Below are 20,237 nucleotides of genomic sequence, written 5' to 3' on the forward strand. Positions count from 1 at the left end.
TCGGAATCCAATGTGGATTCTATTATGGAAGGAAATAACTCAAACTCATGCTTCAGACTACACAACATTAGCCCAATAATTGTCCTACGAAACCAATGTAGGGTGTCAGGAACCCAAAAAGATGTTTGCCATTACAATTGATTGTTTTATCCCTTGTAGTGTTTCCTAGTTAAGAACAATTGATGCCACATCTGGGAGGCCCCACGCCCTCCCAACAAAAAGATGAGCATGTCAGAATTGTTTTTGCTGCGTCTCACAGAGTTCTATGGATTCCAAACCCATTCCATGTCATTGACCAATATGTCCAATATGAGTGCGCCTCTGTGCACAACTGAAAGCACAGTGAAACTATGGAAATGATCACCTGTCTTTTTAAGACTGTTCTGAAAGCAAGACAGCATGTATTATACACACTGCTTTCATCTGACATGTTTACATTCTTGTAGACATAAGCCTCAGCCAAAGTTCAAGCTCAACTTTCAAATGCTTCCACTTACAGTTTGCTGTGCACAAAACAGAATTTTAAGCTCAGTGATTGGATGTGTTTTACCAAAGTGGTCCCAGCCTACGTAGCTCTACAAACTGGTGTGGCGAGACAAGGCACAGTTAGAGTAAAATTTTCTATCTGAGGTTTTTACTAAGTGGCATGAAAAATACAAACAAACATTAGCTAACATCTGCTAGCTCAAGTGTGATCTATTTGCTACACCACGGGTTAACAGCTATTAAAATTTTTAAATGTCTGGAGGATCGTCCATGTTTCACGCGCTCTGTAGATGGTAACTTATGGTTTGATATCTTAAACCACTGGCTGGCATTTTTCAGTAACTCCCATGAGCAGATTATTTAGCTATTTAATCAAAATAAGTGTAATAATATAGTGTTTTTAGTTTGTTTTTACACTAAGATTTACTTTGCAACTTGCAAGTTATCTTTCATTTGTACAGTTTGACAATAAAGATATCTAATGTTGATTGAAATATTTTTTAAATATCCTTAGCCCGTAATTTTACGAATTGTGACATACCCCAAATATTAATCCTTCTTTAAAACATTTTAGTATGAAGAAAAAAAAAGTTGCTTGCTGTCTTAAAAAAAAAGGAATTTCATGAGGCATTATATTTTCTTCCGGTATAACATTGTATATTATTTAATCGGGCATTTGATACATTCAGTCAACATTTAGTGAACATTTAGTAGCAAGAATCCATGATACGCCTCATGCTCATGAACCTCATGCCACTCATGCCCATCTCCCTGAAGCTCCTGTACTCTCCGGGCCTCAGGTACATCATCCTGCCTCTGTAGTGGGCCTGCTCGTACATCAGCCAGTGGCCGTCCATAACGTTGCAGGACATGCAGTCGTTCATACGGTAACGGTCCTGGATGTTCTCACAGTCCTCCATCAGCTCGTGCATCTGACCACCAAAGTTCTCCCTCTCGTAGATCCTCATCCTGAACTGGCCTCTGTGCTGTTGGTGGATAAAAACAAGTGAGTATCTTAATATCATATTTCAGGGAACTTGTCATCGGCAGTAGAACGATATTATTACAAACACTGTTTCAACATACCATGGGGATCATACGGCAAGACCTGATGCAGTCCCTCATTCCCATCATGCTCATGTAGTCAGCGTACTCGCCCCTCCTCATGAAGTACTGGTTTCCCATGTAGTTGGGGCGGTCGTAGACCATGAAGCAGCCGCTCTCCACCCTGCAGGAGTGACACCTGTTCAGGTAGGAGGTCATGTCGGAGCAGTCGCTCATGCACTCATAGGAACGACCCTGGAAGTTCCTCTCCTCGTAGAAGATGATCTGGAAAAAAAGTGAATTGTTAAGGGGGTGGAAGCTAATATGGTAATCTCATTTTGAAACAGTAATATTTGCTTAAAAGAAAAAGTTTTTTTTAAAGTACCTTGCCCCTCATGTTCATGTCGGTGTTGCTCATGTTGGCTGTAGATGTGCTGTTGCTCCTGAACTGCCTACCTACCTAGTTTAACCCTTTCCCTTTTATACCTGACCAAACGTAAAGAACCAGTGTCCCCTCCCCTTCAGAGAATTCCCCAACTCAGCAACTTACTATTGAAGCCAGCAGAATGCAGGGGTTAACGACATTTTTTTCAAGGACTGGGAACCACTTTGTGGGATACAACGAACTATGCATCACAACGTCCTAACAAAAGACTATCTTTTTCCTTCTCGTGCCAAATATGATGAATTCCACATGTTAAATGGTGTTGACCAATAGGGGCACAAATCTGTAAACACGGTGAACAGGAGTGATGTTGGTTTTGCTTGGAGATACAGTGAATCAATGGATATGTCAAGTGTTTTTTCTTCCCTTTATTTGGGTTTTCAAGCACAAGGTTAGTTAGGATCAAATATACTGCTTTACTGCTATACTGCTTTAAGCTGATGCCTAGCGCCTTATTGCCAATGATATCACACAAGTCGTAAAAGGCGGCAAGCCATGATTGGTCAGGGGCCAACAAGAATATATAAGGATACATAAGGATTGAATAGATCAGAAACCTTGACCTTAAATAATTTAAATATAGTGGCATGAATCAGAGTATGATGTTAATTTCTGTTTTAACATGGGTTTGTATTTTTCTGGTATTCATGGAGTTATTGGCTACCACATGATGTACTGTTTAGCCCATATATTTTTTAAATCGAAAGAAATTTCATATTGTGAATTTTTTTGAACTGTGATCCCAGACTAGTAAATGTTGACCTGTAATACCCTACTGAAAAAAGTTTCCAAGACCTGATGGTTCAACACATTGAAACATAATTGTTAAAACATATATAACATTTAACCAATCATTTAGGTGAACTGGCTGGCTTGACAAGGCATAACTAGGCTAATACTGTACGGGAAAAAAAATCTAACCAAGTGGCATAAACAACATGTTAACTAACATTTGTCTGCCCAAATCTACCATTAGCTATATGACAAGTTAATCACAATCGCATCTCTGATTAGATTTTTTTTTAAATACAAAAGCTCCTTCCATGTTTCATATGATGTTCAGATGTACAATCAGGTTTTGAAACTGATTAGTAATGTAGTGACACTTAAATAATAAAGTTAATTTATCAGCAACACCTGTAAGCAGGTTATTTAGCTAATTAATAATGTGTTAACGGTTAACCCATTTAGGCCTAAAACGCCTGGAAAAAATGCCTGGAAAACCTCTGGGCGATTTTAAAATAACCCCCTAAAACCTGAAGTTTTTCTGGAAATTCAACAGAAGTGTCAACGCCTATTAAAAAATAGATTTTTCAGCCTCTGTAGCAGATAGAAATTAAACTCAAAAAGTGTATACCTGCGGCTTTCATGAGAAGTTGAGTTTATTTGTCAAAGCCTTCAATAAAATTGTTTTTTTTTTTAAATCAATGTGTTGCATTGCGACACTCCTATTCTGATGCATTTCATTGGCCAAGAGACCAAAAATAGGTGGAAAAAAATACAAATACTACAAAACGAGGTATCTGCTTTCCCGGCTTTAATGGTAGAATAACGCAACAGCGCCCCCGGTTTTAATGGTAGAAATGCGATAATGCTTTCCCAGCTTAAATGGGTTAAATAAACAAAATGTTTAACCTTAATTTAATTTGACAGCTGTTTTAAATTTATTGTTCAATTATCTTTATAATTCTTAGTCAATGAAATGGTACATACCCTGAATGTTAATGCCTCTTTAAAGGTCAATGTAAGCCTCTTTTCTTTTAAATAGACAGTAAAACGTAGAGCTACATTTGTCATATATATTATTTAAAAAATCAAATATAATTTCATTTTTTCAAATACTGCATAATTTTTTATTGTGACAGGTGCAGAAAAAGACTTGACAAATATTTATATAGTGCAGATATTTATTTGTCAATTTGGGATGAACAAGCACTGAGAAACAATGCAGTGTACGTTTAGCACTAATTTTTTATTTTTTTTTGTAAGATTTTTTTTGGCCATTTTTGGGCTTTATTGATAGGACAGAGTGAAGGGGGAGACAGGGGAAGACATGCGGGAAAGGGCTCCAAGTCAGATTCGAACCCGGGCCGCCCGCTTACAAGGACAATGCCTCTATGGCACGCGCTCTACCAGGTGTGCCACCGGGAACGCCCCTAGCACTAATTTCTAACACCAGTCCCTTACCCTTATTCAGTGTTATTTAATACATTCAGCGAACAGCAATTTTTTTCCCTAAAGCACTCCAAAAGAATACTTTAGCCTCCATTGAAGTAATAGAGAAATGACTTTCATTAATTAGAATTTATTTTTCAAATTATTAAATGCTAACGTGCAGCAGATTATGTAATACTTAACAAAACCTTTTTTTATTTTTATTTTACCTTACTTTGGAAATGTCATAGTCTATTTGATATAATCGCCCAATTTTTTGATTGAGCCTGAAATGTATGAATTGTTATATACTCGGAATGTTAATCCTTCTAAGATCAATGGTAAGCCTGTTGGGCTAAACCGTAAAATGTAGAGCAGTTTTACTTAACTATATTGTGACTCAGTTGTTCATTGTGGTAGTGGGACAATAAGCTTGACAAAAGTTTACATCATATATAAACTATGTATTTATTGGCATTTGACAAATTCAAAGAACATTTAGTTGCAGGAATCAGTGATACGCCTCATGCTCATGAACCTCTGGCCGCTCATGCCCATCTCCCTGAAGCTCCTGTACTCTCCGGGCCTCAGGTACATCATCCTGCCTCTGTACTGGGGCTGCTCGTACATCAGCCACTGGCCGTCCATCACGTTGCAGGACATGCAGTCGGACATACGGTAACGGTCCATGATGTTGTCACAGTCGTCCATCAGCTCGTGACTTTGACCACCGAAGTTCTCCCTCTCGTAGATCTTCATCCTGAACTGGCCTCTGTGCTGTAATTTGGGTAGAATTAAGTAATAATCTTTTAATATAAAGTTTTGTGGCAGTTGTCAATTACAGTTGAACTGTAGTGTGACAGATGCTGCTTTACACCTACCATGGGGATCATACGGCAAGACCTGATGCCACCGCTCATTCCCATCATGCTCATGTAGTCAGAGTACTCGCCCCTCCTCATGAAGTACTGGTTTCCCATGTAGTTGGGGCGGTCGTAGACCATGAAGCAGCCGCTCTCCACCCTGCAGGAGTGACACCTGCTCAGGTAGGAGGACATATCGGAGCAGTCGCTCATGCACTCATAGGAACGACCCTGGAAGTTCCTGTCCTCGTAGAAAATGACCTGAGAAATGGAATTTGTAATGGTTAGGGGAAATAACAGTATGGTGAATAGGGTGATCTCATTTTGTAACAGTAATTTTTGGTTATTAGAAAATGTTCTTTAGAAGTACCTTTCCCCTCATGTTCATGCCGGTGTTGCTCATGTCAGCTGTGGATGTGCTGTTGCTCCTGAACTGCCTACCTACCTGGTGTAACCTTTTCCTTTTATACCTGACCAAACTGTCCCCGCCCCCTAACAGAAACCCACCACTCAGCAACTTACTATTGAAGCCAGCAGAATGCAGAGGTTATGTGCATTTTTTTCAAGGACTGAGTACCATGTAGAGGATGACAAATGACATTGCATCTGTGAGGTCCCGCGATGCCCCAACAAAAAGAACATTTTTGCCTACTTCGCTGAGTAGGCCTATGGCAAATTCCACATCTAATGTCGTGTCCGATAGTTGCATAAAACTACACCGTTGCTCATAAAGTTGGAATAAAATATTTTTTTTTACCTCTTTCCATGAAATAATTGTGATTTATTCTTGACAGATAAAGTGTATATCTTCTTTAAATTGTATTAATCAATCTCTTGATTGTGGCTACTGATCCATTTAAATCGGAATAAACAGAGGATTGTGTCTGAAAACAAAATTATTCCAACTTTAATGGCAACAGTATATTAACATGGTAAAGAGGAATGATATTGGTGGGTAAAACTGAAACAGTACAGGGCAGTGTTTTTTTAGTCTATTATTTTTATTAGGTTTTTCAAACATAAGATATCAAACATACCACTTAGGACATCATTGTTTTAGTTTACATTCTTGTTCCTGGTCCCTAGCACATCACATTTGAAATTTAATCACGCAGTTCATAAAAGACGGCAAGCTACATTTCTTGTCACCATGAATATCTATGACTCTTTTATCACCTAATCTTGATACAGCGAACATCTTAACCAACAAAAATATTATTTACATTCAATGTTTGAACAATCATGAAAATTGGAAGAAAAAACGTGCTAACAGAATTCATCAAATGTATTCAAAGACAAATGAAATACCATATGTTAATAAAGATGCACTTCTAATAATTTTATTTTAATAGTAAGAATATGCTCTGATGCATGGTGTTGAAATACAAATCAACAATGTTTTACCATTGGGTATGTATCATTCAAATATTATTTGATATATTGCCCCCAATACTTAAAAATGATTAAAAGGATATTTTATATTATTGAATTATCTTGTTATAACTTTTGCAAATGAAAACATGATAAACAGTGACCCCAGACTTTAAGAAATGTTGAACTTTTATTTTGCATATGACACTGTCACTATATGGATGTTTCACATTTAAAAAGGAAGACTTGGCAATTCCTGGTGTATCATGTTTATGATATTTTCAATGTTTCTTTGACATACAAACAGAAGATTCTCCTTGATTAAATAACAATCCTACATTTCATATTAAGGCCATCAAGTTTAGTTATTCCAAACAAACAAACCTTGTTCTTTCTATCACTTTAGTCTGACGAATGGCTCGAAATACATGCTTATACATTCGTATGGAGAAGAGGCTAGTCAGAGACTCACATCAGAGCTTACATTAAGCTAATTCATCAGGGTTCTTGGGAAGAAAACACCAAACCATAATTCTTGAATTTATCTACAATTTTTCCAGAATTAAAGTGAATTGGCTTGCCAAAGCATAACTAGAGGAAGATCTTACAAAGTGGCATTAACAGCAAACATTTGTTACCTCAAGTGACTACCATTAGCTATATTGCAAGTAATTGAAATTGCAACTTTAATTAGATTTTTTAAGACCAAAGCACTCAAACAAAATACTTTAACCTTGCATTTATTAGAAACCACTTATTTTTCTATTTATTTAACATGCTAACTTCATTACTTACTTCATTATTTTTTTTATTGTATTTTTTTTTTACCTTGCTTTGGAAGCAATGGTAAAAAAGTAAATGTCTACATCCATGTCATTGCCCAATTTTTGATTGAGATCGTAATGTATATGAATTTTTACATAATGCTTCTCAGATCGATGGTAAGCCTCTTGGGTTGAACCATAAAATGTAGAGCAGTATTTCTTATCAGATTTAACACATTTTTCATGATGAAAATGTTGGGGGGTTTTTTTGCTAGCTGTCTAAAGAATCAAATTATGTTTAATTTCATGACTTATTGTGACGCAGTTGTTCATTGTGGTAGTGGGACAATAAGCTCGACAAAAGTTAAAATCATACATAAACTATGTATTTATTGGCATTTGACACATTCAGAGAACATTTCGTGAAAATTTAGTTGCAAGAATCAGTGATACGCCTCATGCTCATGAACCTCTGGCCGCTCATGCCCATCTCCCTGAAGCTCCTGTACTCTCCAGGCCTCAGGTACATCATCCTGCCTCTGTAGTGGGGCTGCTCGTACATCAGCCACTGGCCGTCCATCACGTTGCAGGACATGCAGTCGGACATACGGTAACGGTCCTGGATGTTGTCACAGTCGTCCATCAGCTCGTGACTTTGACCACCGAAGTTCTCCCTCTCGTAGATCTTCATCCTGAACTGGCCTCTGTGCTGTAATTTGGGTAGAATTAAGTAATAATCTTTTAATATAAAGTTTTGTGGCGGTTGTCAATTTCAGTTGAACTGTAGTGTGACAGATGCTGCTTTACACATACCATGGGGATCATACGGCAAGACCTGATGCAGTCCCTCATTCCCATCATGCTCATGTAGTCAGCGTACTCGCCCCTCCTCATGAAGTACTGGTTTCCCATGTAGTTGGGGCGGTCGTAGACCATGAAGCAGCCACTCTCCACCCTGCAGGAGTGACACCTGTTCAGGTAGGAGGTCATGTCGGAGCAGTCGCTCATGCACTCATAGGAACGACCCTGGAAGTTCCTGTCCTCGTAGAAGATGATCTGAAAAAAATTGTTAGAAACATGATTAGAAAAAAAGCAGTGTAGCAAATACAATGATTTAATTTTGTAACTTTTTTTTTTAAGTATTACAAAAAGTTTTTTTTTTTTTTTACCTTGCCCCTCATGTTCATGCTGGTGTTGCTCATGTCCGCTGTGGATGTGCTGCTCCTGAACTGCTCCTGAACTGCGTCCCTACCTGGGTTAACCCTTTCCTTTTATACCTGACCAAATGTAAAGAACCAGCGCAGCCCCCCCGTCAGAGAACCCCCTTACTCAGCAAGTTACTATTGAGGCCAGCAGAATACAGAGGTTATGTAAATTTTTTTCAGGGACTGGGTACCTCGCAGTCTTTAGAAAGGCCCTTTTTCCCAATACAGAAAGCATTCCAAACAGTGCCTGTACCATGTGAATAGGCCCATGTGACTGGTAAAAACTGTGTGTATAATGTGTGCATATATTTTCTGTATTTGGTTAAAGTGAGAATGTGCTCTGTAGTTTTAATAGAAGTGCTTGTAGTACCTTGCTTCCCCAAAATTGCATAACTAGATAAAGAGAAATGAGTTAAAGTTACATGCATTACATATATATATAATATTTAATTATTTAATAGTTTGATAAATGACCAATTAAAGAAATTAGCTCCATGCAAAATTCTGAATATTATACAACTTAATAGGATTTGTGTTATGCAATAATACAAATGCGCGAAAACTTGTGTTGAACATACTGTACAACATAAACATATTTCATTAGACAATAATTTCACTGTGTTTACTGGAGAGGACTTTTTTTTCGTGACATTTTATAACCTGGAAAATTGACTTATTTGCTCTCAGGAAGCTAATGGTTATTTCCCAAAATGAAGGATGTCCCTGCATAGTACCATCAAATAATTGTTTTCTTTTTGTTTGTTTTTTGCTCATTGATTCCCCTTATATAGCTACAGAAGTTATTAGGGCCTCGGGGCAATCGCACCGAGCACTGGTCCCATACAGTAATAGCTGTAGGTACCAGTGCTCAGGGCAAAGCACTACTGTCATACTGTGGATTTTTTCTTCTTCCTCTTCTGGACGCAATTTCGTCCCGCTACTAGTCCTACAACTTGAAGAGTTGCAGGACAAATTATATATTAAAACGTGCGGTTTGATCGGGATCGGTGTGCTATTACTTTTCTCTACAGAATACGAATTTCCCAAGAAATGCCCAAAAATTTGCATTGAAATGAATGGGACGGGCGACAAAAAATGAGCGAAAAAGAACAATTGGAGATTTTTAAACATCTACTTCTCCGGCATAGTTTCACCTAGAGACTCCATTTAAACTTTAAACAGTAGACACAAGTCTTGTGTATTGGTGTATTAATCCACATTTCGATAGGTCATATAGTTTTTTATCAATCCCTGTTCAATGACCATGATCATTTTTGGAGAAATTCTGAGATTATAATTGGTGTGTATTGCACGGAATGTTCGTGTCACAGTGTGTGACATCATCGCCAGAGTGTAGAGGGAGAGAAAAAATTGTCAAAAAATAAATTTGAAAACTGCACTCCAGGCCGCAAATTCCACTCTACAGAAATAATTTATACATAGAAATGTAGGAAAATGTGTCTTCTCACTCACAATCCTCTGGTAAAGCTGTCAGAGTTATAGTTTGGGCGTACGACGCACAGCTTCACCACCAAAACCACCAACAGCCTCATTGGCTCCCATATTAAAAACGCAGGGAGATTTCGGAAAAAGGGATTTTTTTTTTTTTTTTTTCATTTTTCTTTAAAAAAATCACATGTAGACGTTCAGGAAGAACTCGGGACGCTCAAAGTGAAGTCGGATCAATGATAGGTATTATGGTTTTGCCAAAAATGCTTTCTGTTCGAGGCTAGAAATTTCAGTCCACCTCTGGCTGCTCTCACTCTTTCATTAACAGGTGTCAGTTAATTCTGTTGATTGCTTTGATCTGATTGCCTTTGATCTTTGATGTGATTACAGTTACAGATACACACACACACACATGCACGTAAGCACGCACACTCCTCACACATGCATACACATGCTTCAAACACACGCACGCACGCACACACACACACAGTAACTTTATGTGATTTTAATTACACACACACACACACACCGGCAGTAGCCCCCGTGGCCTTTTCAAAATTTCCCCAGAGGAAATTTTCTAGTTTTTAGTGTTATTGTTTTGACTACAGGGAATACCCCACAAGCGAATTTGCTAAATAACGGTAGCTACAGTAGCGGTATTGGTAGTCAAAAAGACTAGCTAGCTGGGTAATGATTTGAATAGATTTATCCATAGACTGTTGTCAGCTACTAGAATCTAATTCTGTGGGACACACTGAGGCTGTTCTATTAGAATGAAATTACTGAAATTGACTAAAACTATAACACATTAACTTGTCCGTGAACACTATTTTCTGCCTTGGCCTCACATCAGCTCCCATGAACCGACACTTCTTCTCAACATTATCAGAGTCCGTCTTTTGTTCTTTTGATGAGAGTGTCCTTGCGACAGAAAATTAATTATTGTGCGTTAAAATGTGAGTGAAATAGATAAAGCTGTAAGTACCTCTTTAAAGTAGTGCTTGGCTTATTAATACTACATTTTAAACAAGAAATTACAACATAATTTAGCAAAGCTTTGTCTCAAGGCAGTACTAGAAATCAAAAAAAGGTTCATATTAATTTGAGCATGAATGTGCTCAGCAATTTTTTATCAACCAGCCAATTAAACATCAAACATTGAAAACATATTTTTATGACTTAAGTGGAAATTTGAAAAAAATCTGTCTTCTTAATGGTGCTCAGTAAATTTGTCAGTCTCCAGATTTTAATATGTTTGTGTGGACGGATGGTGGTGCCACAGAAAAGGTCAACAAAGTTCAGGGTCAACAAAAGCCTTTGAATTCATGAACTGGACAATATGAACAAAGCATTGGTGAGGTGCAATTTTACACTGACAATGGCCTTAGAGTAAAGTTCAAAAGGTTATCAAAATGACTGGGCTCAATCCTTTGGGTGACCAAGAATATATTGTATACAATATATATTCCTACATTTCTATTCGTACAAAAACAATGAGATCTTTAAAATAATTTTATATTCTATGATAAGACATACTAGTGTATTATATTGTGAGCCCTAATGTGACCTAGGATACACAAAACCTTAACACAAAATATGTCTCAAAAATATATTTTCAGTCGACACCAGGGTAAAGTCTAATGGTTGATTATACATAATGTACCTTCTGTTGTTCATTATAGTGTGTCGGATAGGTTTCATTCCTTATAAAGTCTCAATTAGCTGAAATTGTTTGCTGTCAAAATCTAGAGCTTGTGTTAACCCTTTATAGGACACTCATTGGAATAATTGGACACAGAATATTTCAACTCAACCAAGTGTTTTTGGTGGATAATACAATTTTTGTGATTTTTTTTCAAAATGCTTCATTTTTATGATGCAAATCAAGGTCAATTGAGGTATTATTGTTATTATTATTATTTTATTTTTACACTGATTGGTCAGATGCCATGGTGTCACTATCTGAGATAGATCTCTTGATCTTCGCTGATAAGTTTGGGAGAAACCTAGCCTGGCTATACCCATACTGCCTTGCACGCTCAATTTCATTTCGAACTGCGAAAGGGTCTGGAATCTAAAGCCATTTCTTAGCCCTGTTTTAGGGATCCAATCACAGAACGGGGAGGGATGTCAAGACGATGACGCGTACTACTGGACAGATGGAAGCTTGTAGTTTTGTAGTTTTCTTACGGATCCAACATGGCTGCAGCAGACGCAAAACTCTCTTTGGATCTAGCTGTAGACGGCGTTTTAAATAGTTTAAAGCAAAAGTTGATTTTAAAAGAAGAACAACGTTTGACTTTACACTCCTGTTTCACAATGAAAAAAGGATGTTTTAGCCTTGCTTCCGACAGGATTTGGCAAAAGCCTAATCTACCAACTAGCCCCGCTACCGCTCGCTGCTGTAACGCTGGTGATCTCGCTACAAGCCGGGGGACAGCGGAGCCGCTCAGAGACCCGCAGCAGCTCGTCTATTGCCCAAAAAATCAGTGGATGTGTGTGGCTGAATGACATGAGGGGGGGATAAGGCATAAAAATAAATAATCTTACAGAAAGCGAGAACTGGAGAAGCAAAGCAGCAAGCAACACTCTCTCACAGACACACACACCAACACTGCCGGTAGACTGTGAGCAGCCAGAGCCAGAACATCCATCCATCCATCCATTTTCCTCCACTTATCCGGGGCCTGGTCACGGGAGCAGCAGGCTAAGCAGGGCATTCCAGACGTCCCTCTCCCCAGCCACAATGTCCAGCTCCTCCTGGGGGACCCTGAGGCGTTCCCAGGCCAGGAGAGAGTTGTAATCCCTCCACCGTGTTCTGGGTCTTCCCCCATAAAAACCCCAAACAGAATCGGAGACTAGGGGCAACCCTGGCGGAGGCCAACACCCACTGGGAACGTGTTTGACGTTGTGTCGAGTATGCGGACACAGCTCTCACTTTGGTTATATAGGGACCGGATAGCTCGTAGCAACGAGCCCGGTACCCCATACTCCCGCAGTACCCCCCACAAGACTCCCTGAGGGACACGGTCGTAGGCCTTCTCCAAGTCCACAAAACACATGTAGACTGGATGAGCAAACTCCCATGACCCCTCCAGAAGTCTCGAAAGGGTAAAGAGCTAGTCCGTTGTTCCACGGCCAGGACGAGCCGCATTGTTCCTCCTGAATCTGAGGTTCAACAATCGTCAGAGGTCGCCAGGGTTGGATGAGTTTCGCCCTGAGATGCTGAAGGCTCTTGACACTGTTGGGCTGTCATGGTTGACACACCTCTGGTCTGGGACAGTGCCAGTGGAGTGGCAGACTGGGGGTGGTGGTTCCCATTTAAAAAAAAAAAAGGAGCCAGAACATGCTGCAGAAAAACGTTGCAGAAGCAGAATCGAGCATTTTAGTCTCAAAGTAGAGATGGGCTAGTCTGGCTATGTAAACATCAATTTCTGTCGCTCTACATATGTCATCTGGTATAACTGGTACGATTGGCTAAGAGCTACGTACAGACGCTTATGATAGACATTCGTAATGCCCAACAAACGGCTCTGGAGGATCGTAAACCACGCCTCCTCTACGGAGAAATGAATTGGTGCTGTCCAGACTAATGTCATTTGTGAAACCCGTGTGGTTTTACGACTTTATGGGGGGGCATTGGAGTCCACAGAAGTTACTATATATGGTTCTTTGCCCCATAAAGGGTTAAAGGATTGTTTGGCAAATCTTTATGGTGTAACACTGCCCTACTGTCATTAAACCACAAATGTTTTATTATTTTGTTATTTATTACCTCCACCAAGAAGTTGTGCTTTCCTGTTTTGTCTATTTTTTTCGTAGTCTTGTGAAAAAAGAAACCACTGGCCTGATTTTCACGAAACTTGTCGGAGAAACCCCTTAAATTTGGGAGTGGATCCGAATCAGGGGATACTCTATTTGCTTTGCTTTTGTTAACATTGAGATAAAGCCTTTGGCCTTGGCCGGGCTCTCCCAGTTACTACTAATTTTAAGAGTAAGATACTGATACTTTATATTAGTAATGGGGAAATTAAAAGTAGTGATTGATATGTATTAAGAGGATTTTTTCTTATGTACAAACATGCCAAGTATGTCGTGGTTAGTGCCAAAAAATTAGCATTTTTAAAAGGACACAACAGGGAAAAACATTTTGTCAAAAAAGTTTAATCCGGCCTATTTAGACATTTTCTACACAACTGTTTTTACATGTCCATGATGCGCCTCATGCTCATGAATCTGGTGCCGCTCATGCCCATGTCCCTGAAGCTCTTGTACTCTCCTGGCCTCAGGTACATCATCCTGCCTCTGTAGTTGGGCTGCTCGTACATCAGCCAGTGGCCGTCCATCACGTTACAGGACATGCAGTCAGACATACGGTAACGGTCCATGATGTTGTCACAGTCCTCCATCAGCTCGTTCATCTGACCACCGAAGTTCTCCCTCTCGTAGATCCTCATCCTGAACTGGCCTCTGTGCTGTTTACGGGAAAAATAACAACAAATTAATATCTTAATATCATGTTTTGTGGGGGATGTCACCTGTAGCAGAATACTTGTGTGATGGACGTTTTACACCTACCATGGGGATCATACGGCAAGACCTGATACAGTCCCTCATTCCCATCATGCTCATGTAGTCAGAGTACTCGCCCCTCCTCATGAAGTACTGGTTTCCCATGTAGTTGGGGCGGTCGTAGACCATGAAGCAGCCGCTCTCCACCCTGCAGGAGTGACACCTGCTCAGGTAGGAGGACATATCGGAGCAGTCGCTCATGCACTCATAGGAACGACCCTGGAAGTTCCTGTCCTCGTAGAAGATGATCTGAAAAAGGACAAAATATAAGGAAAAGGGATGTCAAGTTGCAAATAATGTAAATGTACCTGATAATCAATTAAAAATAATTGGTTGAGTGTGCTTACCTTGCCCATATTCATGATTGCGGTTGTTGGTAGTTCAGAGAACTATGTTGCTGGTAGACTGATGTCGGTCCTGTTTTTAACTGTTACTTTTATACCTGACCAAACCCACAGAATCTGAGCCTCCTATTGTGTAAAGCCCTGACCAGGCAACATGGTATAGAGGCCTATAGAGTGCTCAGGGGCATTTGTCACATTTCCATGTGACTGGACCCCCTAGAAGACTTTAGAATGGATTTTTCCATAGGGAAGTCAATACAATGAGAATTTTTGTAGCTACAATACAGATTAACAAACAATAGTCTCTCTTACACATTTCAAAACACCGTATGGCCCGCTGGTTGCTAAGTGGACAAGGGGATTTGTAGACATTAGTTTCCTTTTGTGTTAGCACAATAGTCTGACATGCCAGTCTATAATGCACATCTGTACGAACACAGCTTGTTTATCCAGCTGTTTATAGAGGCCTGTATTGTATATAAAAGCATTGAAAAATAACTGACAATGTAATGTACCCAAATTTACAGGGTTTACCAGCTGTTTTATCAGAAAGGGTATGAATAAATGTTTTAAAATATTACTACTGTGTTTTATTATCTAGTCATCCATTATCTGCTTACCCACTAGCTTACACTTATGTGTGTTCATATGAGGTGTTATAGTTGTTGATAATGACATTAAACACTGAAATAGGGGGATGTAAAGCAGAGTTACCCACATATGAAGGTAGATAGAGTTCAAAGTCCCTCTATTAAAGTTAAGAAGCATTTGGACTCAGTCAACCCTAGCCCTAACCCTAATCATTTTAACTTCAATTGAAATTCTAATTCGATGTCAACTATTTTACAGAAACCAAATACTGTATGTGTGGTCCGTTTTTAAAGAAATGTGTATAAATAATGCACAAGACATAAAAAACAAATATTATAAGTGGGGTGAAGGGTTTGAATATTTCAGCCTGCAATATCGCTTTATTTCTGGCGCCTCACAACGGACAGACTGACGTAACCAGCCACAAACTCTGTTTACATTATAACACTGAAATAAGTTTATTAAAAGTTTTCAAAAGCTCTGTTTTCAGGGACCTTTAACACTGTTTGCATGTGCACAAAAGGCCAACATGCATAGAGACAGCTATATTTTTGAAATATAACCATATACATGAAGACATGGCCATAATCTTTACCCTGCCAGGAGTCTTTCAAAGTGAGTTGGAATGAGCTGGAACAAGCTAACAGTATATTTGACACATCATTTTCACCATGAAGCTACTTCAAGAGTAAGGACATAGGATCAGAGATTAATCATTTGGACATTTATTCTTTTTTTTTTTTTGCATTTTTTGTGCCACTGATTTTAAGAGACTACTTTTCTTTTTTACATTGAAGCAATTAGTTTACAGACAAATACACCAACTCTTTGCTGGTCTTGAAGGGGCTGGGGGGGGGGGGGGGGGGGGTTATCCCAACCAACAAGGCCAACTGAGTGCCTTTAAGAGAGACCAAATAAAATGTGTATAGTTCATTTATTTGATTTATTTAACTGCAACGTGATTGATACAGGCTAGCGGGCTATCACTAACAGGTTATCGCTAGCGCCTACCACTAGCGGGCTATCACTAGCGGGCTATCCCGTTAGTACCTATAGCTAGCGCCTGGTGCTAGTGGGATATCGCTAGCTTACAACAAAGTCCAACATTAACAGCTTCCGTCAGTGTTAATAAGAATGTATTCGGCATACATAGTGAATAAAGTGAGCAGCACAGATGTGTTATAGAGACATATAATCTGCCGTTATTGTACTTGCCGAGCAGGCGTAGACATATACAGGCGATGTAATGACGTAGCTCTAGAGGCTCTGGAAAGCAAAGAGGTTCAGACATGGTTCAACTTGCGAACCAGCACTACCACTAAAAGGTTGTATAAAGGAGCTGTTGTGTTGTAGTATAATGTTAAAAAGCTTAAAGTTCTTGGTCAGAAAATCAGTATCCTCAGCAGTTGATAAATCAGTAGTCTTGTCCTTGGAGTATTTATGTGGAAGAATGTGTTTAATATCGGAGTTTTTGTTCTTTCTGGTACATTGAAGCAAACATTTTAAAAAGCCCCACAAAGGTGAGAAACGAGGATTTTCTTTCAGACACTAATAATGTAGTTAACTATCAAAGATACAGACTAGCGTTATATTCAAGTTAGTACAATGTTTATAACACTCCCCATAGCTTATGCTAATGTTTACTGACGCGCCACTTATCCTGCCAGTGAGGACTCCAAAGCAGAATAATATTCACAAATCCAGATTTCGACCATTTATACCCCTCTAATATACCCCTCTTCTAAAGACCCCAGAGTAGGACTACGTCATCAAAGATGTCTGGTGACTGCTGGTATGGAGTATATCAGTTCTGGCAGTGTCAAGACTCGTGAAAATCACCCCAGGAATTTCACTTACAAAGACCACACCAATAGGGATTTGAGTTAAGAAAATATTTAATGCATCTGGATATTTGGGGAGGATCGAGGTACCGGATTTAAGGATTAGATTGGAATGATGGAGGAGTGAGATTGTTGAAGGAAGATAAGATGAAGGTTTTGCGGGGGAGACATCAGGTTCGTGGATGGCTGGATGGTAGAGATCGGCTAGGATTCGGGTCGAATTGAGGCGTGGAGATGGAAAGGATCCAAGGGAGATGAGAGTCAGGGTGGAGGAACGTCCCTAGCAAGCTACTTAGCCAGACATGGGCAGGATATAACAACAAAGGAGCTGTTGCATTCGTTATTTTGGTTTTAGATTAACAAAACAAAAAATTCCATAAACCTTAAAAGTCTTGAATCCCAAAACACAATTATGATGGAGGTAAATATCAAAGATTAGACTCAGACTAGCTAACGCCATACACAAATTAAAACATGATTACACTGCTCAATGCTTAGGAGGACAAAGTCATTTTAACTGGTAGATGCCAAAGCTGAAATTATTCACAAAGATTTTGTCCCATTTATACCTATCTAGGCTATTGTAGACTTGATGTCAAGATATAACAACAAAGCAGTTGTTGCACAATTTTAATTTTGGATGAACAAAAAAGTTTCCGTGAACTTTTCCAAATTCTTGAAACCCAACAGCAGTGGGCACTAATGCATTACTGGATAATGTATTACAGATACCAGTATGTGGTAACATTTATTTGAGTGGTGTTAGAGTTACTAAAGTTACTAGTTAGGAAATCTGTGCCACAATATTGCACCATGGTTAGGATATGAATCTTGAATTGTGCACTGACAGTGTGTTGCACAGCCTATTCTGTGACATCAGCTCGACTCCTCTAATATTGTAAGATTTTATAGGATAAAAACCAAAATGGATTGTAAACCCTTTAGCGTTCCACCCCATTTCTTAGAGAACTGGGAGTGGCGAGCAGTGGATTTTAGTCGAATTTTAGATGGTGTACACCAAAGCTGGGAACCTGAAGATTTATTTGAGATGCACCTCAGCACTCTGGGTCAAGTTGTTTTAGTCATACATCTGTAATATTAATTAATTAATTAATTAACATGATTAAAGTGTACAAGGGCTTAAGACATTATGGAATGATTATATATATGAAATCGATTTACACACACTAACATCATCACACATTAATTAAATTGGGCTCATTTAATCCACTAGAGTCTCAGCTTTTCAGTCAGAGCCAATTCTAGGGAACCCAGTATGCAAGAATATTCATACATTAGGCGAAAAGAACACAATCGACTGCATGAGAAAAATTTTGTTGCCTTAAACTGCATGGAATTAGCATAAAGTAAGTATGTCTGTAAAGGGGAGACTTGATCGAGACAGTTTTCATTCAGATATTTTAAGGACAAAGGTCAAAGGGCCGCTTTGAAAATTGTCCTGCTTTAGAGAATCTTTGGGATGGTTTTTTCACCCCCTTCCCACCATGAGACATGGCTTCCTTAGCTCTTGTAGTTTCAAAAATACCAATGTCTGCTAAGCCTCTGAAAGAATTTAAAAACCTGTAAAAAATTCAAGCCTACGAATAGGAAAAGTACTTACAGCAATGATAATGGGTACTATATGTTCTTAAGCACAACAGTCCTGTAAGCTAAAAGCTAATGGTGATAAATTTAGTTAGCCTGTAAGCATTATTCAGCTCAGTTATTAAGCTAATTAAATAATTATTGAAAGTTGGACCTCATGATGACAATAAACAACTTATCCTTTAAACAACTGTTGAGATATTTCATTGTGGACCAAAGTGGTGGACGGAACGCCTGACATAGGGGTTAGGGAAAACCAAAACCCAACAGACCGACATTGTGATCCCCAAGACCCATAGCAATGGCATGGCTAAAAATTATTCAAATTTATCAATATATTTTGCCTTTTCATGCACAATTTCTTTTAAATGTTTTTTTAAAAGGCACTAATTTAAATAACATGACACTAGAATTTAGAAAGTTATGTCATTTATTGACTGGTTTCCCATGCAGTTGGGGCGGTCGTACACCATGCAGCAGCCGCTCTCCACCCTGCAGGAGTGGCACCTGCTCAGGTTTAAAAGGCACTAATTTAATTAACATGACACTTGAATTTAGAAAGTTATGTCATTTATTGAAATTTAAATGTACAATTAATTTAGCACATGTCCATGATGCGCCTCATGCTCATGAACCTCTGGCCGCTCATGCCCATGTCCCTGAAGCTCCTGTACTCTCCAGGCCTCAGGTACATCATCCTGCCTCTGTAGTGGGGCTGCTCGTACATCAGCCAGTGGCCGTCCATCACGTTGCAGGACATGCAGTCGTTCATGCGGTAACGGTCCTGGATGTTGTCACAGTCCTCCATCAGCTCGTGCATCTGACCACCGAAGTTCTCCCTCTCGTAAATCCTCATCCTGAACTGGCCTCTGTGCTGTTATTTGAAGACAATGAAAACAAATTAGTATCAAGTTTTGTGGGTTTTGCCACCTGTATAAGAATGATATGATGGATGCTGCTTTACACCTACCATGGGGATCATACGGCAAGACCTGATACCACCGCTCATTCCCATCATGCTCATGTAGTCAGCGTACTCGCCCCTCCTCATGAAGTACTGGTTTCCCATGAAGTTGGGGCGGTCGTAGACCATGAAGCAGCCACTCTCCACCCTGCAGGACTGGCACCTCTGCAGGTAGGAGGACATGTCAGCGCAGTCGCTCATGCACTCATAGGAACGACCCTGGAAGTTCCTGTCCTCGTAGAAGATGATCTAGAAAAGTAATAAAGGGTTTTAATGAAGTTATAACAACATATTTAAATCTCACATATTGAAGGTAAATTAATGTTGATATAATATTTGATTGTATTATTATTATTTTCCTACCTTGCCCATGTTGATGGTAGCGGTTTCCCAGATCTCTCAGAGAGATGTTTTTGAACTGATACCCTGCCTGTCTGAACAAGTTTCATTTATACCTGGCCTAGGACAAAGACTGTGTGCCCACTATTGTTCAAAGTCCTGATGCAGCAACCTACTATAGAAGCCTATAGTTTTGAGTT

General features: G+C 39.3%; 6 protein-coding genes across 7 annotated transcripts in view; 1 reads left to right on the forward strand and 5 right to left on the reverse strand.

The window, feature by feature from the left end:
• Positions 1-20,237, forward strand: part of LOC131978929 (gamma-crystallin M1-like) — a 53,383-nt gene that overhangs the window by 20,018 nt on the left and 13,128 nt on the right. The window contains exons 4-5 of the mRNA XM_059342763.1: positions 4,136-4,153; positions 9,515-9,528. Coding sequence (XP_059198746.1) covers positions 4,136-4,153; positions 9,515-9,528 — 32 coding nt within the window. The remainder of the gene's footprint in view (positions 1-4,135; positions 4,154-9,514; positions 9,529-20,237) is intronic.
• On the reverse strand, positions 1,194-1,957 carry LOC131978938 (gamma-crystallin M3-like). Its single transcript, XM_059342779.1, has 3 exons — positions 1,916-1,957; positions 1,573-1,815; positions 1,194-1,472 (listed from the first exon to the last, which is right to left on the reverse strand). Exons 1-3 carry the CDS (start codon positions 1,946-1,948, stop codon positions 1,194-1,196), a joined length of 555 nt encoding a protein of 184 aa, XP_059198762.1. The 5' UTR covers positions 1,949-1,957.
• On the reverse strand, positions 4,628-5,404 carry LOC131978939 (gamma-crystallin M3-like). Its single transcript, XM_059342780.1, has 3 exons — positions 5,363-5,404; positions 5,011-5,253; positions 4,628-4,906 (listed from the first exon to the last, which is right to left on the reverse strand). Exons 1-3 carry the CDS (start codon positions 5,393-5,395, stop codon positions 4,628-4,630), a joined length of 555 nt encoding a protein of 184 aa, XP_059198763.1. The 5' UTR covers positions 5,396-5,404.
• Positions 7,525-8,338, reverse strand: LOC131978937 (gamma-crystallin M3-like). The gene is made up of 3 exons (XM_059342778.1): positions 8,297-8,338; positions 7,941-8,183; positions 7,525-7,836 (listed from the first exon to the last, which is right to left on the reverse strand). The coding sequence occupies exons 1-3, from the start codon at positions 8,327-8,329 to the stop codon at positions 7,558-7,560; spliced, it is 555 nt and encodes a 184-aa protein (XP_059198761.1). The 5' UTR covers positions 8,330-8,338; the 3' UTR covers positions 7,525-7,557.
• On the reverse strand, positions 13,984-14,721 carry LOC131978932 (gamma-crystallin M3-like). Of its 2 annotated transcripts, none has more exons than XM_059342770.1 (3): positions 14,701-14,721; positions 14,360-14,602; positions 13,984-14,256 (listed from the first exon to the last, which is right to left on the reverse strand). In XM_059342770.1, the coding sequence occupies exons 1-3, from the start codon at positions 14,713-14,715 to the stop codon at positions 13,984-13,986; spliced, it is 531 nt and encodes a 176-aa protein (XP_059198753.1). In that variant the 5' UTR covers positions 14,716-14,721. The 2 variants fall into 2 exon arrangements, with proteins under 2 accessions (XP_059198753.1, XP_059198752.1); XM_059342769.1 differs by having other exon boundaries at positions 13,984-14,239; positions 14,334-14,602; positions 14,701-14,709.
• LOC131978934 (gamma-crystallin M3-like) lies at positions 19,333-20,070 on the reverse strand. The gene is made up of 3 exons (XM_059342772.1): positions 20,062-20,070; positions 19,705-19,947; positions 19,333-19,608 (listed from the first exon to the last, which is right to left on the reverse strand). The coding sequence occupies exons 1-3, from the start codon at positions 20,068-20,070 to the stop codon at positions 19,333-19,335; spliced, it is 528 nt and encodes a 175-aa protein (XP_059198755.1).

The sequence above is a fragment of the Centropristis striata genome, chromosome 10, assembly GCF_030273125.1.
Source record: "Centropristis striata isolate RG_2023a ecotype Rhode Island chromosome 10, C.striata_1.0, whole genome shotgun sequence".
Taxonomy (NCBI): Eukaryota; Metazoa; Chordata; class Actinopteri; order Perciformes; family Serranidae; genus Centropristis; species Centropristis striata.

Bases quoted from the DNA above. Each gene is read 5' to 3' on its own strand.
- LOC131978938 (XM_059342779.1), bottom strand. From the start codon at position 1,948: ATGAGCAACACCGACATGAACATGAGGGGCAAG. The intron at 1,816-1,915 runs GTACTTTAAAAA...CTTTTTTTCCAG, and splicing joins ACATGAACATGAGGGGCAAG to ATCATCTTCTACGAGGAGAG. The intron at 1,473-1,572 runs GTATGTTGAAAC...ATCCACCAACAG, and splicing joins CTTGCCGTATGATCCCCATG to CACAGAGGCCAGTTCAGGAT.
- LOC131978939 (XM_059342780.1), bottom strand. From the start codon at position 5,395: ATGAGCAACACCGGCATGAACATGAGGGGAAAG. The intron at 5,254-5,362 runs GTACTTCTAAAG...TCCATTTCTCAG, and splicing joins GCATGAACATGAGGGGAAAG to GTCATTTTCTACGAGGACAG. The intron at 4,907-5,010 runs GTAGGTGTAAAG...CCCAAATTACAG, and splicing joins CTTGCCGTATGATCCCCATG to CACAGAGGCCAGTTCAGGAT.
- LOC131978937 (XM_059342778.1), bottom strand. From the start codon at position 8,329: ATGAGCAACACCAGCATGAACATGAGGGGCAAG. The intron at 8,184-8,296 runs GTAAAAAAAAAA...AATTTTTTTCAG, and splicing joins GCATGAACATGAGGGGCAAG to ATCATCTTCTACGAGGACAG. The intron at 7,837-7,940 runs GTATGTGTAAAG...CCCAAATTACAG, and splicing joins CTTGCCGTATGATCCCCATG to CACAGAGGCCAGTTCAGGAT.
- LOC131978932 (XM_059342769.1), bottom strand. The intron at 14,240-14,333 runs GTATTCTGCTAC...AGGCCAGTTCAG, and splicing joins GTAAAACGTCCATCACACAA to GATGAGGATCTACGAGAGGG.
- LOC131978934 (XM_059342772.1), bottom strand. The intron at 19,609-19,704 runs GTAGGTGTAAAG...TTCAAATAACAG, and splicing joins CTTGCCGTATGATCCCCATG to CACAGAGGCCAGTTCAGGAT.